The sequence below is a fragment of the Bombina bombina genome, chromosome 6, assembly GCF_027579735.1.
Source record: "Bombina bombina isolate aBomBom1 chromosome 6, aBomBom1.pri, whole genome shotgun sequence".
Classification (NCBI taxonomy): domain Eukaryota; kingdom Metazoa; phylum Chordata; class Amphibia; order Anura; family Bombinatoridae; genus Bombina; species Bombina bombina.
In genome coordinates, this window is record NC_069504.1 from 181,893,353 (window position 1) to 181,914,805 (window position 21,453).

The following is a 21,453-nucleotide window of genomic DNA, read 5'->3' on the forward strand; positions in this document are numbered from 1 at the left end:
TTATGTATAGTACATGGTTATGTGATATTATAATAACATTTTACTCAAATTACACCACTATCTTCATTTGCAAATTGCACACACACTGATGTAATCATTCTCAAGGTAACAGGATCTATGATAGGCTGGCAAAAGTGTTTGCATGTCAGAAGTAAAAGCCTTTGCAAAACAGTAAAATATCACATCTAAGCAAAAAAATATAACCCCCCATTCCTAAATTTCTTCAGCATCATATTCTTCCAACATATACCCTTTAAATTAGCCCATAAATATAAAAAACACAGTGCATTTCGCAATACTTCAATATTAAGAACATTATTTAAACTTTAATCACATTTACAAAAATTAAAATGTCACAATTCCAATTTTTTTTTACAATTCAACAATTAAAGTAACATTGTACATAGCATTAAAAATAAACATTTATTTAGAAAAATATAAAACTTTACACATCTTACTTTAAATCAACAATTCCAGTTATAACCTACACCAGAAAAAAAAACTGTACAGCATTAAGCAAAATAATTCCACAGGAACAAATGTTTTTTATTTCTAGCTACTGTATGAACTCACTTAGTAAACCACTGCATTGCAATAGTGTTCACATTACTAAAACTCTACAATGGATTCTCGCCGGATAGTGATCTAAAAGAATATGTAAGAATAGAAAGTGCTAATTATTATGTCACTGTACTTTATATCCAGGGAAGCTGAAAATGTGGATGCCTTGGCTCAGATGTAAACAATGCTGTTCCACAAGCCTGATATTTCAGGTTCAAAGCCCAATATCTCTGGAAAAATAATGCAGGACAGAGGTAGTCAAAGGTGGCTATCAGAGATATTACATTCTACTATCTGAAAACCACAAAGCCCATGTCCCATGAACCCTCTCTTCTTTTTTTACCACTATGTTGTATGCCAAATTGGCCTCCTGAATGGAACTGAACTATGGTACTCTGAAATCAACAAAAGGATTATGGGTAATATTCTAACATGTTGTAAAATTGAAGGTCACCATGAAGTGCAGGTGGTTAGATACCATAGTAAACTCGCTCCCTTAATGCAAGAAATTAGATGGGACTATATTGCATTGTTACAAAGGTATGTCAGTTTACTAAGTAAAGGACTGGTAACCCACAAAAAGATCACACTTACCACTAAACATATGGAGCTACGATAAAAGCATGTATGCAGTAAAATGCATACCAACTTCCACCATTACCATAACATATGCAGTGTGTACAGAAACCAAGCATAAGCACACGGCCTAGTTTACATACCAGTTGTAAACTTTATAAACTGGTTGTAACAACATAAATCTCCATTAAAGTATATGGAGATGTGTTAATGTTGCTACTGGTTAAGTTTATAACTAGACTGTAAATTATAGGTAATGTGTTTATTACTCCATGAATACAATATATTTATTACACATGCAATGTATTCACACCCTGCATAAACACTTGCAATCCCACTGCAAAGAGAATATGAATTTGGGTACGAACTGCAGTGTGAACTTAACAACATCACCTGGTGGCAAAAATCTTCTCACAACAAGGTTCAAATTAGTTTTCAACTAGCAGTGAGCAACAAATTGTTTGTAGCCTAAAAAAATTATTTCCTTTAACCTGTATAAAAGTAAATCTACCACCTGCATAACTATCAGGGGTCACAACCAGTGTTCCCTCTAAGGTCAGTTTTGTGAGCGGCCCAGCAGTGAAACAGTTAGTTATTAAGGGAACCACACCTTGCAGTCTGCATTGTGTAGTGTTTGCTAATTGCTCTTTTTCACTGCTGGGCCACTCACAAAACTGGTCTTAGAGAGAACACTGGTCACAGCATAGCTGTGTGCTACTTGATGGTCAATGTATTTATTAATTTCAGTTTTAAAGTTTCAAAAATATCCAAGTGTTGCCAGTGTATATTGACATAGTAACTTCTAACAGACGATACACCCAAGAGTTCATACTGGAAAATTACAGGCGTATAAATAACTGGTCATTTTCTTGATTACTAATTGGCTAATTGTGCCAAAATAAAAAAGTGCAGATAACATAGGAAGGATTGCAGCAGGCAGAGACCTCACAGTAGTTCTGACAACTTGTGAAATAAATCTGACAATAATGTGATTTAAATACATAGCTGCCAGAAATGGCTTCAGCACAATGTGTTGCAGCTTTCTCTAGCAGACAATCGTCAATATATCGCTGTCTCCCACTTCAGTGGAGCAAAAACAATGCTTTAGTATTGTGCAGAAATTTAAAAAAAAATCCCAGGGTAGATACGTTTTATGTTATTTCCACTTTCTGGAGATTTAAGAAAGATTTTAGTCCATATTTATCATGTACCGTCTTCTCTAGAGTGATTTCTAGCATGATGCAACATTATACAAACTTCTCCTCATAGTGCAAAAAAACAAAACAAAAAACATTATTCAGCATTGCTGCCATAATACACAGAAGAAAATGTTGACATCACACTTGAAAAACAAAACTAGCAACTGAGTCAATATTGAAGTTTGGTCACGTGTCCATGCTGGTATCCATTTTATTGTCTGGCGACAGAAGAGAGGGGTAAGGAGCAGCACATTTTATGTTTACATACGTAGTGTTAACTAGCACATAGTGCTCCCCTATAAAAGTGGAGAAAATTGAAGAAATTCTTGATACCAGTTCAGAAAATGTTGGACGAAGCTCTGGTTTTGGGTGCCAGCATTTCAGCATTACATCAAACCTGTTTTCATACAAGAAGAAAATAAAAAGTAATTGTTTTAAATATAATGAATACTTGAGAATACATTTAATATAAGAGCAATTTGTCTGTCTGCCTGTCTATCTATCTATGGACATAAATACTTCTGCACTCCCAGATAATTATGTATAGAGATTTGTCAAACAACAGTAACAACATACTTTCCACTTGAGTAGATTTCACAATTTATTGGAAGCCTAAGCCAAACATTTCAGCCCATGAGCGGGACCTTTTCCAAGGAGGGGTCATTGTATAACACCTACTATTCCAATAGAACTCTCACATATAACTTGCTCCTACTCACTCACGCAACAAATACCCACTGGATGGGATGTCACCTAGAAGTGATCTCATTAAAAGTCTGTTTTTGTAAACATTATAGAATTGCATAAAAAACAAAAACAAGACAACTAAGAATACTGCAGCAAAAAGTAAATAAAGAAAGGAAAATACACTATTGGGTCTATTTATCAAAGCGTCAATCTCAGTGCATTCACCAGCGTCAATACGCTCGCCACACATCGCTGATGCGGATCTGCATACGATCCCCCTATTTATCAAAAAAGCCGTCAAAAACATGCGCGTCAAGTATGGTGCGAAAAGCATCGGACTGGTGTTAACTAACAGTCATCTATGCCGCGGTTATTCAGGTTTTTCCAAACTTTATTTACACCATTTAATTACTGTCCATTTCTCTAAAGCTAATCTTTAATTTTTCAACTGTTAATGTCCAAGAAATAGCTAAATTTATACCTCAACAAACAATATCTCATAGAAAGTTATTTTTATATTTATTTGTTATACAAAAAAATCTGTTATATAATACTTTCACATAAACTAATGTGTATTTGTATTTCTAGAAGTCATGATATGCTTTTATCTCATATTTTTTTTTATAAATGATTATTAATGCTAGAATTTGTACATATATCTTTGTACATACTTGTATATGTGTATATATATATATATATACACACACATATTAAATTCTTTTCTACTTCAAGACCCGGTGAGTGCTTTTTACTTTTGGATGCATATACTGTGTATATATATATATGTGTGTGTGTGTGTTATGTCAGAAATCTTTTTCAAACATATTTACTTTTCCCTAAATTCCTTTTTTTGTTCTAAACAATGTTGTCTTTCATATCTCTGTGTTTATTTATACCACTATATGTATATAGTGTAAATGTATTATTATTCTGAGCAGGAATAATTGCAAATATATCATGTAATCAGGGTATCATATGCATTTATTTGCAATCATTGACTAGTTTAAGAGCTGGGCCAGTTTTCTCTCTGTATCTGTGTAACCCCTCCTGATTGCAATCTAGTTTTAAAAACCAACCCTTCACAGGTGTTATAAAATGGGCTGGCATATAAGATGACATTTCTTAATGAAAAAGAAATTCAAGAGAAGGAAGAAATACACTGAAAATAGCATGACAGTAAAGAGGTGATTTTAATTTCTGCTGTATCTGAATCATGACAGTTTAATGTTAGGTGAGCTATCCCTTTGAGCTATCACCTTAAGATTATATTGACTCAAACATCAATTCGAATTTTAAAATCCTTATCTAAAATATTACACTGTGTGTCCTAATGTCAGCATCAATGTTTATCTTTAATTCTAAATTCACTTATACATACTTTCAAAATATAATACACAATGTAACAAACGGCACTTACAAGTTCTGATGAGTGATCAATGACACAAGTATTAAGCAATTTGATTCGTTAGTGATAGTTTAAAATGCATATTTGAATCAGATTGGCAGATGTAATAAATCATGTGATTATGCATATTCCAATCAAAAGTGGTTGAAAAATTCACTAGTGTGGGGTGTTTAGGAGTTTGCGTCATAATTGGTGCGAAAAGTGTTGCGTCTATATTGGTGCGAAGTGGAGAGTGTGACTTGTATTACATGGCTTAAACATAGTGCACATAGATTTTTCACAAAAAATAAAAACGAAGTTAGCTATATTATGTTGTGTATTTATTTCATTTTTATCTCTATATCTATTAGTGCGACAAGTTTGGGGCAAAACATTTCAACAAATTTGCAGAAATAATATTGTGCCCTTGCTTTGTAATGATAGACAAATTTGTAGCATAATCCATAAATAGTAATGTATTTTTCATTTGTATCCCTATATCTACTAGTGCACCAAATGTGGAGCAATAATATTGTTTGATTTAGAAAGGATATACAATTTTAATAGAGTTTCTAATTTACTTTTTTTATGTAATATACTTCATTATCTTGCAACATCGAACATAAGCTTTCTGTGTTTTCAGACTCCCATTGAGGTTTATGGCATCCGCAACCTAAAGGGTGGAGGATTGAAGACTAGGTACGCTGAGTCGGAATAGACATGAACGTACCTGTTAAATGTTTGATACATTTGGAAAAGGTTCAAATAGAGTTGAATCTGAATTCGAAACATTTGTAATGACGCAAGCATCGATCTGAGTCGGATTGAGATTTCGGGATTGTATATTACATCACAAACTTCAACATTATCCGATCTTGACGCTTCGATAACTACGGCAGATCAATCTTGCGACAAATACAACGCGGAATTCAAGCGTATTCTCAGTTGACGCTTTGATAAATAGACCCCTATATACATATATATACGCTCATTATGCTAGTTCTCACAGTACGGAGCAGTACCTAAAATAATAACAAATGTTATTTTGCTTATTTATTTTTTTATTTAATTTAAGAGGTTTTTATGAGTCTATAAGAGAGACATTTTGGCTCAGTAGGTGTTTAATAAGGGTAAAAAAATCTGAACCATTAGACATGGGGGTAAGAATTCCAAATAGTGCAGAAGGCTGAATCATCTATCTACCTCTCTTTATATACAGTATCTGTCTAAAAACTTCTTATGTACTAAATAAAAAACATTAACAGTTTGGATTTTCACAATTGAAAACAAATGAATTTTGAAATAGTTAAGTCTTTCATATAAATTTATGGGGTGTATCACAATCTTTAAACCTTTAAAGTCTATGGGGATTTTTTTTTTTTTTAATAGATAATTTGAAAAGCTTTTCTAGAAGAATGTAATCAACCCCTATGTAAGGTTTTTATGGAAAGTCATTTATCTGATTCCTGGACTTTTTCTTTTCTATTAACAAAAAACAATTTCTACATATTAAAAATACAAACTCTTTTTTTAATAAAATTCTTGACGATTTATGCAAAATACTGCAGTCACTTCTATGTCCCTTAGAAACTAGATCCCAGATAAGCATTTAGCTAAACTTCCCAATAAAGCAGTGGTTGAAACTACACACATTTTATACAATCATATCATACTTTACTGTATTTTATTTACACGTCTTGATATAATTAGTTAGAACATGTCAGTTTAACAATAGCGACGCTCCAACCCGACAAAATGTGCTGCTGATTGGGTCAGCAGCAGTTAACACTTGAACTATATGTAAATGATAAATTAGAGCATGACATTTTTTTCATTAGAATGACACTGCCACTGACCCAATTAGACACACCCTTTTTGGAGATATATTTCTATGCATTTTTATTTAAAGGGATAAAGTTAAACTTTCATGATTCAGATAGAGCATGCAATTTTAAAGAACTTGCCAATTACTTCTATTATGTAATTCGCTTCATTCTCTTGGTATCCTTTGTTGAAAAGCATACCTACGTACACTCAAGAACCACAATGATCTCCTGGGAGTTAGCTGCTTATTGGTGGCTGTGCATATGTGCCTCTTGACACAGATTTGTTTAGCTAGATCCCAGTAGTGCATTGCTGCAAAGGATAACAAGAGAATGAAGCAAATTTAATAAAATAAATAATTAGTAAATTTAAAATAGTATGCTCTATCTGAACTATAAAAGAAAAATTGGTTTTATGTCCCTTTAATCCATAAAACATAAGACCATAATACTTACAGTGCATTAGGACAGTACTCTGGCTGCAACAGTCTCCGTCCTTGCAGTAAATAAATAGTAATATCGAATGAATTAACATCAGGATAAGGGGGCGCTCCTCTTGTCATAAGCTCCCACAATAGTATTCCAAATGACCACTAAAATGCAATCAGCTCATTAGCACTTAAAAATAAGTACATTAATGTCATTATCTTACTGAGAATTCAGACATGGATGGATGAAAAATGGTTACAACTACCACTGCTGGGGCAGTGCTAGGTATTAGAGATATCATTCATGAACTATAGGTCTTCCTGTAAGGTGATTTACAACTCTTGGCAGGGCCCTCTGCCCATTTGCTCTTACAAACGCTACATTTGCATATTATATCCATGGTATAGCGCTGCAGAATCTGTTGCCACTCTATAAATAAATGATTAGAATAATAATAATAAAGAGTATTGTAAGTATTATAACATAACACTATAAACTATTTAACTAAAGAGCATCATCCTGCAGTTGTTGTTGGTAGTTACATTGCTCTATTTACAACCACTGGAAGTTAAATCATTTTATATGGGGCAGTCCTACAAATATTGTAGGTGAAATACAAAAAGGAGCATTGATATTAGCTAGAATATTTTATTTTGAAACAAATCTTCATTTGTGACTAAGTATTCAGCCATTGTGAAGGGGATAAAATATAGTTATAGTTCAAGGATTAATGCCTTGTTACCCTTGACACATTTACCAACTGCCCCAGGAAAAACACAGGAGTGTGCCACATGCATGATATTAAAGGGACATTAACCAGCTGCATACAAATACAGTAGGGTGGTTACTACTTCCTACAATATTGTTTTTCCTCCTGTACCTGCAGCTTTCTTTAAAGCCGTTCTCTTATTTTAACCCATTTTAACCCATTACAGAAGCCAGTTGGTAAAGCTCTGCATCTTTATACTGGGTGCCGCCATCTTATAGCTTGTGTATTGCTGCATCATGTGACAGAATCAGTGCATGTTCACATATCTGTGATCTTACTGGCTTTTTGTACCTTGCACTTCAGTTTAGCTCGATAAAACAGAAAAAAGCAGAAAGAGATCTCATTAATATAAACTAAATTGAATGTATATCTATCCAACACTGTTGGTTTTAAACTCTAAGGGGCTGATTTATTAAGAGTCGGATGGACATGATCCGCTGTAACAATCATGTCTGTCCGATATCGCTGAACTGAACTGCCTGTGCAATGCCGCCCCCTGCAAATTCGCGGCCAATCTTGCCGCTAGCAATGGGTGTCAATCAACCCGATCGTATGTGATCAGGCTGATGGCTGTACGCTGCCTCAGAGGTGGCGTATGAGTTAAGGAGCAGCGGTCTTAAGACCGCTGCTTCTTAACTCCTGTTTCCGGCGAGCCTGAAGGTTCGCACAGAAACAGCTGCATTGGGGCCGATTCGGGCAATGGTAAATCGGCCCCTTAGAGTGTTATTATTGCTATAAGATTAATGTATATTATATGTTGCTCCTTTTGATGCCGGCATAATTTTTAGTATTTGATCATTTTTTACTTTATCACTACATTGTTATTGAATAAATTACATTTTACATATTTACCTTTGTATCCATTATATTTTGATACATATTTTCTATATTCAATCAAGAAGGTTCCCTCTCATATAGGACTCGAATATACTATACAATATTCAATTTAGTTTATATTAAGGAGATCTCGTTCTGCTTTCTTTAGGGCTCCCCTTTTTTTCTGTTTTATCTTGCTTTTTAAAGGTAATGTTTTGGAGGACTGTTTACCTTACAAGGGTTTAGCAATGATTGAGTCATCCTTGGAATGTCGTATCTCAAAGTTTGTTTTCTGAACTTCAGTTTAGCTCACACGGTAGAGAGCAGAAGCGTTATATTATATAGACTGCACAAGAGGAAAAACAATAGCATGGTGAGAAATAACCCTACTACTATACTTCTACTCAGCAGTTTAATGTCACTTTAACTATGTTTAACCCCTTGTGCCAATTGGACGTATGTGCCACATCACACAGTACTTTGCCAAGTGTACTTTGTTGATGTAGTACATACGTCCAACACAGAAGCGCATGCTACAATCCCCGCTGACAGCTTAGACAGTAGAGACTGCAGCTGGGGGCAGAACACATCTGACTTTATATAGTAAGGGAGCGATGCTGATTGGACCAGAGTTAGTTTCCGCTCTGAACTAGCAGTGTTCTGCAGTGCCCAAGTGGTACTTTAACTATGTGTTTAGTAAATTGCTGCATAAGATAAAGACTTTTATTGTCATTTCTGAATGAGTTCTAATAAATAATGAAGTAATCATTTTCTATGTGGCCTTAAAAAGAACTGTTCATAAAATATTAGCAGTGTATCACAAAAATATACTGTACTTTAATCTGTACCTTTAATTAATCCCACTAATTTTAATGCTTTAGAATTAAGGATTGAGGATTATTATTATTATAGGTTATTTGTAGAGCGCCAACAGATTCCGCAGCGCTAAGATGAAAGAAATATCAAGAAAGACTTTCTTAACATTGAATGTCTATCACAATGTCCCACTATATTCTGCATCTGTTGTATGTAATTGTGTATAATACATGCAACTATTGAATAATAGTAATTGTCATGTGCATTCCTGGACCTCAGATTTCATGTTAACTTAACAAAGCTGCCTTTTTGGAACCAGATACTCACACAAGACCTGACCTGGGCTTTCAGATATGAATATGGTGGCCAGATGTTTGATTTGAATCAATAAGAACAGTGTAACCCCAAATTGACCCATCATTTTTTTTAATAAAAATGTAGATCCTCAGATTGGAAAATCTTTTACAACTGATCTCAAATTCTTGTATGGACAATAGAGGGCAATTTAACAAGGTACATAACAGAGCCGGCAATATAAATTTGTGTGTATAGGGCGGACAGAAGGGAAGCAGAGCCAGCAATCTGCTGACGGTATGTGGCAGACCTAGGGCTACAAAGCCAGTGATTTGATGGGCAGTGTTTTCCCCAGGACCTTTTAAGTGGGTGCGCCACCCGGCTGATTTTACTGACCAACCGGCTAATATTAAAAACGTTCCATTTTTATTGCACAAAAGTTTGTTAAATTATGCAATTAATTTGTGCTTTAAATAGCTGAAAATTATATAATATTAGAAAATATTACAATGCCCCCTGCAGGCTTCTTCATAATGCCACCGGCTACTTCATAATGCCACTGGCTACTTCATAATGACACCGGCTACTTCATAATGCCACTGGTTACTTCATAATGCCCTCCCAGCTGGCAATATTTTCTGTGGAGAACAATGATGGGGTATGGGATTTATAGAGAATCTACAGGGCCATGGCATTGGATCTGAATACTATGTGGGTAAGTCGTTTATAGAGTGGCTGAAGAGCCAGGGCTCTGATCTTATGTGGTTGCGTGTATATATGTCTGTGTGTGTGTTTGTGCATGTGGGTGTACGTGTGTCTGTGAGTTTGTGTGTGTATGTGTGTATGTATGCATGTATGTGTGTATGAATGTGTGTGTATGTATGTATGTGTGTGTGGGTGTGTGTGTTTGTGAGAGTTTGTGTGTTTGGGGCTGCCGGAGCTTGGGGGTTGGATCTGAGGTTTAATGTGAGTATTTGGTTTATATTAGGGCTGCTGAACAACAGTGTCTTATCTAGTGTGTGTGTGCGCGTGTATGTATGTCTGTGTGTGTTTGTGTATGTAGGTGTATGTGTTTGTATGTGTGTTTGTGTGTGTGTATATATGTGAGTGTGTCTGCATGTCTGTGTTTGTTTGTGTGTGTTTATGTGTATGTGTGTGTGTATATGTGAGTGTGTATCTCTGTGTTTGTGTGTGCTTATGTGTGTTTGTGTATGTGAGTGTCTGTATGTCTGTGTTTGTGTGTGCTCGTGTGTGTTTATGTGTATGTTTGTGTGTGTGTGTGTGTGTGTGTATGTGAGTGTCTGTATGTCTGTGTTTGTGTGTGCTCGTGTGTGTTTATGTGTATGTGAGTGTCTGTATGTCTGTGTTTGTGTGTGCTCGTGTGTGTTTATGTGTGTGTGTATGTGAGTGTCTGTATGTCTGTGTTTGTGTGTGCTCGTGTGTGTTTATGTGTATGTTTGTGTGTGTGTGTGTATGTGAGTGTCTGTATGTCTGTGTTTGTGTGTGCTCGTGTGTGTGTGTATGTGAGTGTCTGTATGTCTGTGTTTGTGTGTGCTTGTGTGTGTTTATGTGTATGTTTGTGTGTGTGTGTGTGTGTATGTATGTGAGTGTCTGTATGTCTGTGTTTGTGTGTGCTCATGTGTATGTTTGTGTGTGTGTGTATGTTTGTGTGTGTGTGTGTGTGTATGTGAGTGTCTGTATGTCTGTATTTGTGTGTGCTTGTGTGTGTTTATGTGTATGTTTGTGTGTGTGTGTATGTATGTGAGTGTCTGTATGTCTGTGTTTGTGTGTGCTCATTTGTATGTTTGTTTGTGTGTGTGTATGTTTGTGTGTGTGTGTGTATGTATGTTAGTGTCTGTATGTCGTTGTTTGTGTGTGCTTGTGTGTGTTTATGTTTATGTTTGTGTGTGTTCTCTAAAAAAAACTTTACAGAATGAATTAATGGTGTACTGTACAGTGTCACATACAATCTGGCGAAACATTAAGAAACTAGAAGCTCTTCTTGCAAATTAATATTATACAGTATATTTACCTGGCAATTATAGTTAGCCTGTAATAATTTACTTTGTATTGTCTGTAATAAAACAGCTATGGAAAAAAACTGATAACATGCACTTAGCAATTCTGTACAATCCATTATAGTTCTATGCTCTGCGATTCAACTGACAACTTTTAGGTAAGGGAGTTAGAACCTCCCCCTAATGCATTCTCCATAACAATACAGCATCTCAGTAATAACTATAGATCATACTCACCACATCTGATTTTGTGGTGAACTTCTGTGTTTGTAAGCTTTCCAGAGCCATCCATTTCACTGGCAGCTTAGCTCCTGTTTTGTTGTGAACACTGTAATACTCCTTGTCATACACATCTCTTGCAAGACCAAAGTCTGCAACCTTCACTGTAAAGGTCTCATCCAACCTAAAAAGTAACCCACAAAATCCTGTTTTAAAACACTCATCCTTGTTTATTGGAGTTCCTTTATACTAAAATCCAAAACGGTGCTGGTTTTGTGTTTTCATCACTGGTTTAAATTCAGTTCAAATGAACATTCCATTAAAAGTCTATAACCCTCGAAAGCAATGACCATACTGGATATTGGCAGTTTTTTTTATGTGATTGACAATCATTACAAACTGGCAAATTATAAGTAATCAGTTTCAAAGCTTTTGAGAAATCTGTTAGGTCCCTCTAGAGAGAAAACGTCTATAGTCTAAACAGATGAATGATTATGTATAGTATAAAAGTGTTATTGTAATGCCTTTAAATATTAATCTCATGACAGGAAACAATGATATGCTTTAAAAATACAATACAAAACATTTAATTGATCAAATTCAAAAGCCAGGGCACCCCAAATACCCCTAACCTGTACCCACCGCAAGACATTATAATGTAACTGTATCATAGATTAAGTAATGTGTGACTTCATCAGTGATGCAATTGATATTGCAGCAATAATCTTCAAGGGAGGTTTGACTTTGGAACAAGTGTATCATCTATCTGTCTATCTATCATTTGCCTATGTATCTATCTACATATACAAACTTTGGAGCCATTTCCACTTAATACATTAAAAGTTGAAAAATCATTTTTTTAAACTATTTTTTTAAATAAAGTGATTAACTGTGTTTTTACTGTAAATATTTTACATTCCAATGTTCTTCACTTAGAAAAAAAGTTCTTTGAATTGTAAAATATATATATTTATAGCTGTATATAATCAAATATACAGTATATACACACAAAAAAATAAAAAGAGCATTTTTGAAGAACATTGGAATGTAAAATAATTATAACTACCTTCGGATTTAGTGCTGTAGATCTAATGCGTGTCGGGTTAGTGCGCAAGCGATAAGGTTTTTTTTTTCTTCAGCGCGCTACATTGAAGTCTTTGGGGAGAAAACGTTAACACGGTCACGATATACAAAGTCCTGAAGCTAGCACGCATTGGGTTTAGTTTGCGCATAAACCATTTACTTTCAACTTGTAATAACCCGCCCACGTAAAAAGTTTACTTTGAAAAAAATTATAAATGAGTGCACCATTTGTAATCTGGCCCAGAATGTTTTCTAGTTCACAAAAACATATAACATTTGCTACGTGTTGTACGGATGAATATGTCTTGTTCACTCATCATGGTACCATACTTCTTAACATTTTGCTCTATTCAGTGTAAATTTAATTTATAGGTTTTACAATTATTATGTTTGAGTAAATTTGAAGACTGACCTGCTTTTAATTAAATCTGTATTTTATTGCTACAAGTCCAGAAGAAGGATGACTCATAATTGGCATCAATCAATTGGGAATTACAAAAATGGCATCAGCGAGGGCCTGTCTTGGTGGGTGGCAAGATGTATACTATTTCATAAATACAGACACATTAAATAATGCTGTTCTTCTGGGCATGTTATTTGTGTATTCAAATCAGAACATGCATTAATGACTGCACTTATGTGAATGGATGTTAAACATGATAAATGTACTCAAAATTATATTAAATTGTTAATTTCACACATCTCATGACATAATATTAAAAGGGCATTAGAATAAATGTTCCTACATGCATGCCATGGGGCAGATTTATGAAAGTGCGAGCGGACATGATACGATGTAACGTATCATGTCTGCTGCATATCGATAAATGCCGACAGCATACGCTGTCAGCATTTATCATTGGACAAGCAGTTCTTGTGAACTGCTTGTGCAATGCCTCCCCCTGCAGATTTTCAGCCAATCGGCCGCTAGCAGGGGGTGTCAATCAGCCTGATCGTATAGGATCGGGCGGATTGATGTCTGCAGCCTCAGAGCAGGCGGACAAGTTATGGAGCAGCGGTCTTTAGAGCTTAATAATTTAGCCCCCATATATCAGCAGTTCATCTTGAATTGTAATGGCTCTACAAAAAAAATACATTTTTAAAGCATTTAAAATGATTATTTTGTTAGCACAATGCACAAGGCCTTTCTGTCTCAGAGTAGTCTAGGAATAAATCACTTGCAAATTCTCGTGCGTATTTATCTCCTTTAATAACGATGACCAGTTAGGGATAGGTTCCAGGTCAGGAAATTGCAGCATATGTATGCATAGAAGTTGGACCTCTCCAGCTTCTCTGGAAGAAAGTGGAACAAATACAATTTTCGTAGGTAATTGAGGGGTTGTAATAAAAAAAAAACACTTATCAGTGAGTTATACTTAATAGAAATAATTTCAATAGAAATTCATAAATTTAATTGATTTTTACTTTTATTTATTTTTTTAAATTTAATTTGTGCAATGTCCATTACTTCCTGTCACAGTCCTACAATGAGGCTGGGGTCTTAACAGGAAGGCATTTATAGCTTGATGTCATAAAACTTCCAGAGAAACATGAGCTAGTTTAGAATTCAGTGAATGCTAGATAAACAGGGAGTACGATTTGCCCATGCTCATAAGAATACAACCTAAGTTGCCAACATAGTATGATTTTTATATGTTTGCTTTGATTTAGCATGTTTGTTTTTAGTGAAGGAGCACTGTTTAATGGCCTAAACATGAAAAATAAATAATGAACTGCTGTGTGACAGTACTCCCCACCATCCCCCATATAGCAGGACTATCACGGATTGGGAGTTTGTAACATATGCCTGCCTGATATCACTGTCCCTTTAAGACTGCCTTCCCTGCTACTGACAATCATACAGTTTGGGGAGTATCTGCATTCAACTTACCTGCCAAATGTATTAATCATTTATGCACCTGATTCCCTCAGCCTCTTTTTAAATCTTCTCAGGCCTAATGTACATTGCATTAGCTTTAAAGTTTTGTTCCAGAACAGAGGTCTGTGACTGTTCCAGCATATTCAAACTACAGCCTTTCCTTTAAGCTATGCTTAAAATCATCTAATCGCAAGCATCCATATCAATCCATTTTGTTTCCTGGACACTGCTACTTAACAAACTCTAATCTTATTCTAAATTACAAGTATGCATTTGGTTATAATCAGTCTCTATTACTACAACAGCATCTTACTCAGAACTGTATAACTATTCTCTGCTACAAATTGTCATAGCTGAAATTTCCTCCTCCAAATATGTTAATATATTCAGAACTCTGCATCTATGTGTTCAGTTAAAAAGCTTTCCTGTGATTCTCCAATATATGCACAAACACTATTTAATGCCTTAAACTTGTAACGTGTCTATCACCTGTGCAACTCTGCTTATTACTGACATACAGCTCTATATAATAAGACTGTGAACCTGCAACAAACCTTTGCATTTATGAGTCAATCTTCTACCAGTTTACTCTGAAGCCTGAACATCTTACATTGCTATATTTTTCACTCATGAATCCTGCAGCTACTCCTATTAACTATAGGTACATATACTACAGTATCAATTTATGTTTCCATTGAAGCCAGAATATATTGTATACATATGTTTCACTCTCCATGAATTCTACAATAACTTCTTGCAACTATGAATCACAGAATATCATCTATCCACATCCAGGATACTCTTCCCCTGGTCAGGGGTTGTTGTCTCCAATTCCCTACCACTGCCCCGAGGGTCTGTGTCCTGAGTGCATATACACCGGAACATGACAGAGTTTTGCCTTGCTGTACCTCCTGTAGCTTTTTCTTCAGAGCAAATGTGCCAGTTTAAGAAATCAAACTAAAGATTTCCCAGACTCCACCTGTTACCTACCCCAACTCTGCTCACGGATTATCTGTCCCACCCACAAAACATCTGCAATACCAAATCCATCATGGCTCTGCCCACATTAACACCCACGGCTCTGTCCAAGACTCATTCTCAAAGCTCAGACCTTCCAGTCTGGGACATGTTGGGAGGTATGGTGCTATAACCTTGTTAATTGATTAATGGGGGTTTTAATTATCAGTTTAATGTTCTTCTAATTGTTGAGTGCCAGCTGGATTGGAAATTAAAACCAAATTCAGCCAAATTTCTGGATTAGAATGAGGGACGTAAATTTGTACTAACAGCTAGAAGTGAATACAAGCTAAGCCATCATTTATACATAAAGCTTTGATTTGCTTTAAACAGGAAAGGAAGGAACTTAGAAAAATAAAAATAATTATTTCATGTATCAAAAAAACAACAACTTTTTGTAGAAAAGTAGAGTTGTACATTTGTTTTTATAAAATATGTTTTCCATCTGAATTGTATTAATCTTTTACTGGAACCAATACGACAATAATGCTACCATGAAATGATTGCTACAAAGCAGCGTTCGTTAAAAAAGGTTGCTGTAGCTGATTGGATAGTATGGATCATGCAGTGTGCACAAAACTATATCAGTGCTTAATGCTTGTGCACCAAGTACGTTTATATGGCGTGGATTCATATTTCTTTCTTTTAAAACCTAACTCAGTTTTTTCTTTTAACACATTACATTGAAACTTACATTGACTTCCAAGTCACTTTAATATTTTTTTAAGGTTTCTATCATAACAATTAAGTTCCTTTCTTGTCTACAGACTATAAATATTTAGAGTACAAAGTTTTGTTTCTTACACCATCTATTTTCAGAAGCCAAACTTTCTACTGCAGAATATTTTGTTCTAGTCATATTTCCAGAATTCTAAAAATGGTGACAACTTATTTTACTTTTGCCTTCCTATACAACCAAACAGCCTGCTGATTATGTATGTAGCAGTACTACCTTACCCGGAAATACTTATTGAAATACTCCTAAATATCTTTCCATTATGACTGCTGATATTAAAAGCATAATGAAAGGGACATACAAGTTCAAAAAGAAAATGCTCTAATATGTGAGGGCATTTTATTATTGGAAAATTGCTTGCACATAGCTATGTGATTAAGGCAGCTCTGCTAATGAGTTCACTTAAACATTACATTTCACTATCACTACTGTTTTAAATTACATATACATTGTAAAAATATTATATCTTTCCTAATAGTATCAAAACAAGCTTCAACATTGCACCCCTTTGAATGCACCCCATTTTTAAAGCACTATGCTACCTATCTTTTAAAAAAAACATTCTACCCTCTTAACTATAAAATCTACTTCATTTAATCGTCTATGTTTAAGAGTTTAAATTTGCTTATGAAAATCTAGTTAAGCTTAACCTTGATATACCACTTTAATCATGTAATGAATTAAAAAAACACTGTGATGAGTCTGACGTGATATTCTATTAGTAACACCATATGTCCTTCATACACTTAGGTTGGAGAAACATAGACAGTGAACTCACACAGACCCTATAGATTGCATCTCTATACAGTCAAAGAAATACACATTTTTTTGATATACAGGTAATAAGATATATACAACATTAAAGGGAGAATACATTTAAGATTAAGTACAGTAAAGGAAAATGCAATACACATTGTTTATTGTGAATAGCTTTACTAAAATTTCCTTTTTACATTGTGCCGTATACATTTTCCCCAGATACTGTGATGTACTGTACATATATTTGTCTATTTGAAAATACTGCCTTCCACAGGAATAGGACGAAAAACACTTTTCTGTACAGCTCTCTGAATAATTGTTTATTTGAAAAAGCAAGAATGTCTAAATGTAGCCACCAATCAGCAAGCGCTACCCAGGTGCTGAACCAAAAATGGGCCGACTTCTAAGCTTACATTCTTCTTGCTTTTGCAAATAAAGATACTAAGAGAACAAAGACAAATTGATAATAGGAGTACATTAGAAAGTTACTTAAAATTGCATGCGCTACCTGAATCATGAAAGTTTGATTTTGACTAGACTATCCCTTTAAAGGGACACTCAATCAAAATTAAACTTTCATTATTCAGATAGAGCATGCCATTTTAAACAACTTTCCAATTTACTTCCATTAACAAAATGTGCATAGTCTTTTTATATTTAAACTTTTTGAGTCACCAGCTCCTAGTGAGCATGTGCAAGAATAAGTGTGTATGCATTTGTGAATGGCTGATTGCTGTCACATGGTACGTGTATGCATTTGTGATTGGCTGATGGCTGTCACATGGTACAGGGGGAGTGGAAAAAGACATAACTCGAAATTGTCAGAAAAAAAATCTACTCATTTGAAGTTCAGACTAAGTGCTATTGCATTGTGTTGTTATCTTGCATTTGTTGATTATGCAAATCTACAGTGTTGACTGGTCCTTTAATTGTAACATTTTCTTATATGAGAATTTACCTTTTATGACTTATGCACTCTTAACTTCCTCAGTTTTATTCCTTGAAGTAATTAGCTTTGTTTCTTACTGGATATCCTCTTTCAGAAACCATTCAAGTTTCCTGGAGTAAATATTATACCCTAGATCCTTCACAATCAAATACTTAAGAACAGATTTAGCTGACTTCCCTTTCTCTTGCTCAGACAATTTTGTAAGGAAAAGGGGGAAGTGGAATTAATGTTAGAATTAAAAATAAAGTCTATTCAGTCTGGTCTACCTCAAATTACACTCAATAGAGGAAGAGAGACAGCAACAAGAGAGAACAACAAAAGGTCAATCAAATAGTGTAGCTCCTTCATTTCATTAGTGCCAACTACTGATCTCCACAGCCTTTGGAAATACAGATATTAGCACATGTTGCTAGTTTACCAGGTGATAGTATATTTAGCTTAAATACACTAAATCAAATTTAGTTAAAATCATAGACTGCATGGTGAAGGGTTTACAAATGTGACGTTATTGCAGATAGTAGAATATGTTTAGGTAATAACCACTGCTATTCATTCTGCTTTCAGAATGAATAGCAGTGGTTCAAACTGGGGTCAAACTGCCATCTATCTATATATCTATTGATTTATCTATTTATCTATCTATCTATCTATCTAGATAGTAGAATATGTTTAGGTAATAACCACTGCTATTCATTCTGCTTTCAGAATGAATAGCAGTGGTTCAAACTGGGGTCAAACTGCCATCTATCTATATATCTATTTATTTATCTATTTATCTATCTATCTAGATAGTAGAATATGTTTAGGTAATAACCACTGCTATTCATTCTGCTTTCAAAATGAATAGCAGTGGTTCAAACTGGGGTCAAACTGCCATCTATCTATATAGCTATTTATTTATCTATTTATCTATTTATCTATCTATCTATCTGCACACACATACAGGCCTGGAAACTGCAATGGATGAGTAAGAAAAATGAGGCCTTTCCCTGTTTTATTCTCTGGACTAGCAACTTTTCATCTCTGAATAGTAAGCTATGGTGATTTTTTTTCAACCCCTAAGTATATATATATATATATATATATATATATATATATATATATATATATATATATAGTGTAAAAAGTATATTCTACCCGTGTCATTGTCTATTTTCTGCACTGCCAGTTTAATGGGCTTTTATTATAACCTTTTTTATTTTTTTACTAGAAACAATCTAGTAATGAAAACTTTAACTGTTTCTGGTTTAAACCTATCATGTTACTGTTTACCTAAAATTCACAAGAACCTCACAAACCCTCCGGGCCGCCCTATCATCTCAGGGATAGGCAGCCTTACTGAGAATTTGGGTAATTATGTGGATTGTTTTCTCAAACCTTTCTTGGAAACGATGCCCGCCTATGTAATTGATACTCCTGACCTCCTAAGGAAGATCGATGGTATTACAATACCAAGTGGTGCCATCTTAGTTTCCTTGGATGTGGAAGGTTTTTACTCCTCTATTCCACACACAGTAGGAATAAGGGCAGCAAAACACTTCCTGGATACTAGAGGATCATCATACTCTCAACACACAGAGTTTGTTGTAAAATTGTTAACTTTTGTTCTTGAGAATAATATCTTCTCGTTTGACAATAAACTGTATAAACAGAATAGGGGGACGGCAATGGGGGCAACTTGTGCCCCTACTTATGCATGTCTACACTTGGGATTGTGGGAGATGGAAGAAGTATTCCAAAAACAAGCCTTTAATGAACATGCTCAACTTTGGTAGCGTTATGTGGACGACGTCTTACTAATTTGGGACGGTTCAGAAAATGAATTACGGAGTTTTGTTTCAAAACTCAATGTAAACAACAGGAACATTGTCCTGACCCTCAATTTTAGTAAGACAGATCTGTCTTTTCTTGATGTCAAAATAAAAATTGAAAGAGATATTCTTATAACTGAGAATTTCAGAAAAGAAACTGCTACCAATAGCATTCTGGAGGCACATAGTCACCATCCCGAGCACCTTAAGAGAGGCATTCCTAAAGGACAGTTGCAGGAATTGCTCTTCCACCGTAAAATTCAATGAACATGCATCCCTAATGGAAAAACGTTTTAGAGCGAGAGGTTACTCGAAAAGGGTAGTGTCTAATGCTAGAAGCTTTGCACAGAAGTCTGAAAGAAGGGAGTTACTACTCCCTAAAATAAGGGAGAAAGACAACAAAATTAGAATTATTACAGAATATAACTGTCATTGGGATCATTTAAGAGGTATACTCAAAAAGAATTGGGGTGTCCTCTTAAACGATGAAAACATTGCCCAAGAGATAGGGGAGATACCAATGATTACAGCAAGACGAGCCCCTAATTTAAAAGATAAACTAGTAAACAGTAAATTCGTCTCTACCCAAAAGAATTGGTTTTCAAGACAAAAGCAGGTGGGCAACTACCCCTGCAAAAGATGTGTGGCCTGCAGGTTTATGCTGCAGACCAAGGTCTTTTCAGTTAATGAAGATAAAATTTATAAATTGAAATACTTCTTTAACTGTAATACAGAAGGTGTTATTTACCTTCTTTCTTGCTCGTGTCCCTGTTTTTATGTTGGCAAAACGAGACGGATTCTGAAGGATAGACAGGGACGATATTAAGAACAAAATCCAAACTAGCAGTGTTGCTAGACATTTTGAAAGTCACCATAACAGTATACCTGATTGTATGAGGGTGACAGGTATTGACAAGGGTATTACCAATGGGAGAGGGGGAAATAATGATAAAATCCTCCTGCAGAAAGAATGCAGGTGGATCTATAACCTCTCAACCATTGGGCAAAGCGTTCTAAATGAGAAGTTGGATATGGGAAGCTTTCTTTAAGCCTCTCTAGCTCGTATTGGCCCCTTTAAAATGTTCCCTTTCATCCGAAAGTTCATTATTCATTCTTTATAAACCTAACTTCCAGCATACCTGGTTTTGTGGCATATTGAATGTTTCACTGTAAATATATGTATATATTGTTTCTTTACAATTAAGTTTTATATTACTTTGTATGCTTTGTCTTTTCACATCCAATTATGGGCGTTATCTATATTCAGCTATAAATTAGCACCTATGACGTGCTAAGTCACATGCCCTGAGGAAGCCCCGTTCTCCTAATGACGTGGGGTGAAACACGTGTTGGCGTCTTTGCGTAGCCGACCTACGTAGTGTCCATGCTGGCTGTTGGAGCTTGCTGCTGAACCTTGCAGCGTGACAAAGATTTCAAGTTTGGCTATCACTGGCTATCACCTGTGTGCTATGGAGCCCAAAATGGAAGGTAGATGAGCATGCTACAAAGGTAAAAATCGACATCACTTGGTAACAGCGGATCAATGTTGATCGTCTCAAGATTGGTGCTTAAAGTAACCGGAAGATTTGAAAAGGTTATAAGTTTCCACGACGACCGTAGTGGAAGGG

The 21,453-nt window shown here is 35.2% G+C and overlaps 1 protein-coding gene across 2 annotated transcripts in view; it reads right to left on the bottom strand.

The window, feature by feature from the left end:
• Positions 1-299: 299 nt before the first annotated feature.
• The window catches only part of MET (MET proto-oncogene, receptor tyrosine kinase), a 278,950-nt gene continuing 257,796 nt past the window's right edge, over positions 300-21,453 (bottom strand). For both annotated transcript variants that reach the window (XM_053716691.1, XM_053716690.1), the window contains 3 exons: positions 11,610-11,775; positions 6,687-6,823; positions 300-2,733 (listed from right to left, as the gene is read on the bottom strand). In XM_053716691.1, coding sequence (XP_053572666.1) covers positions 2,523-2,733; positions 6,687-6,823; positions 11,610-11,775 — 514 coding nt within the window. In that variant the 3' untranslated portion in view covers positions 300-2,522. The remainder of the gene's footprint in view (positions 2,734-6,686; positions 6,824-11,609; positions 11,776-21,453) is intronic.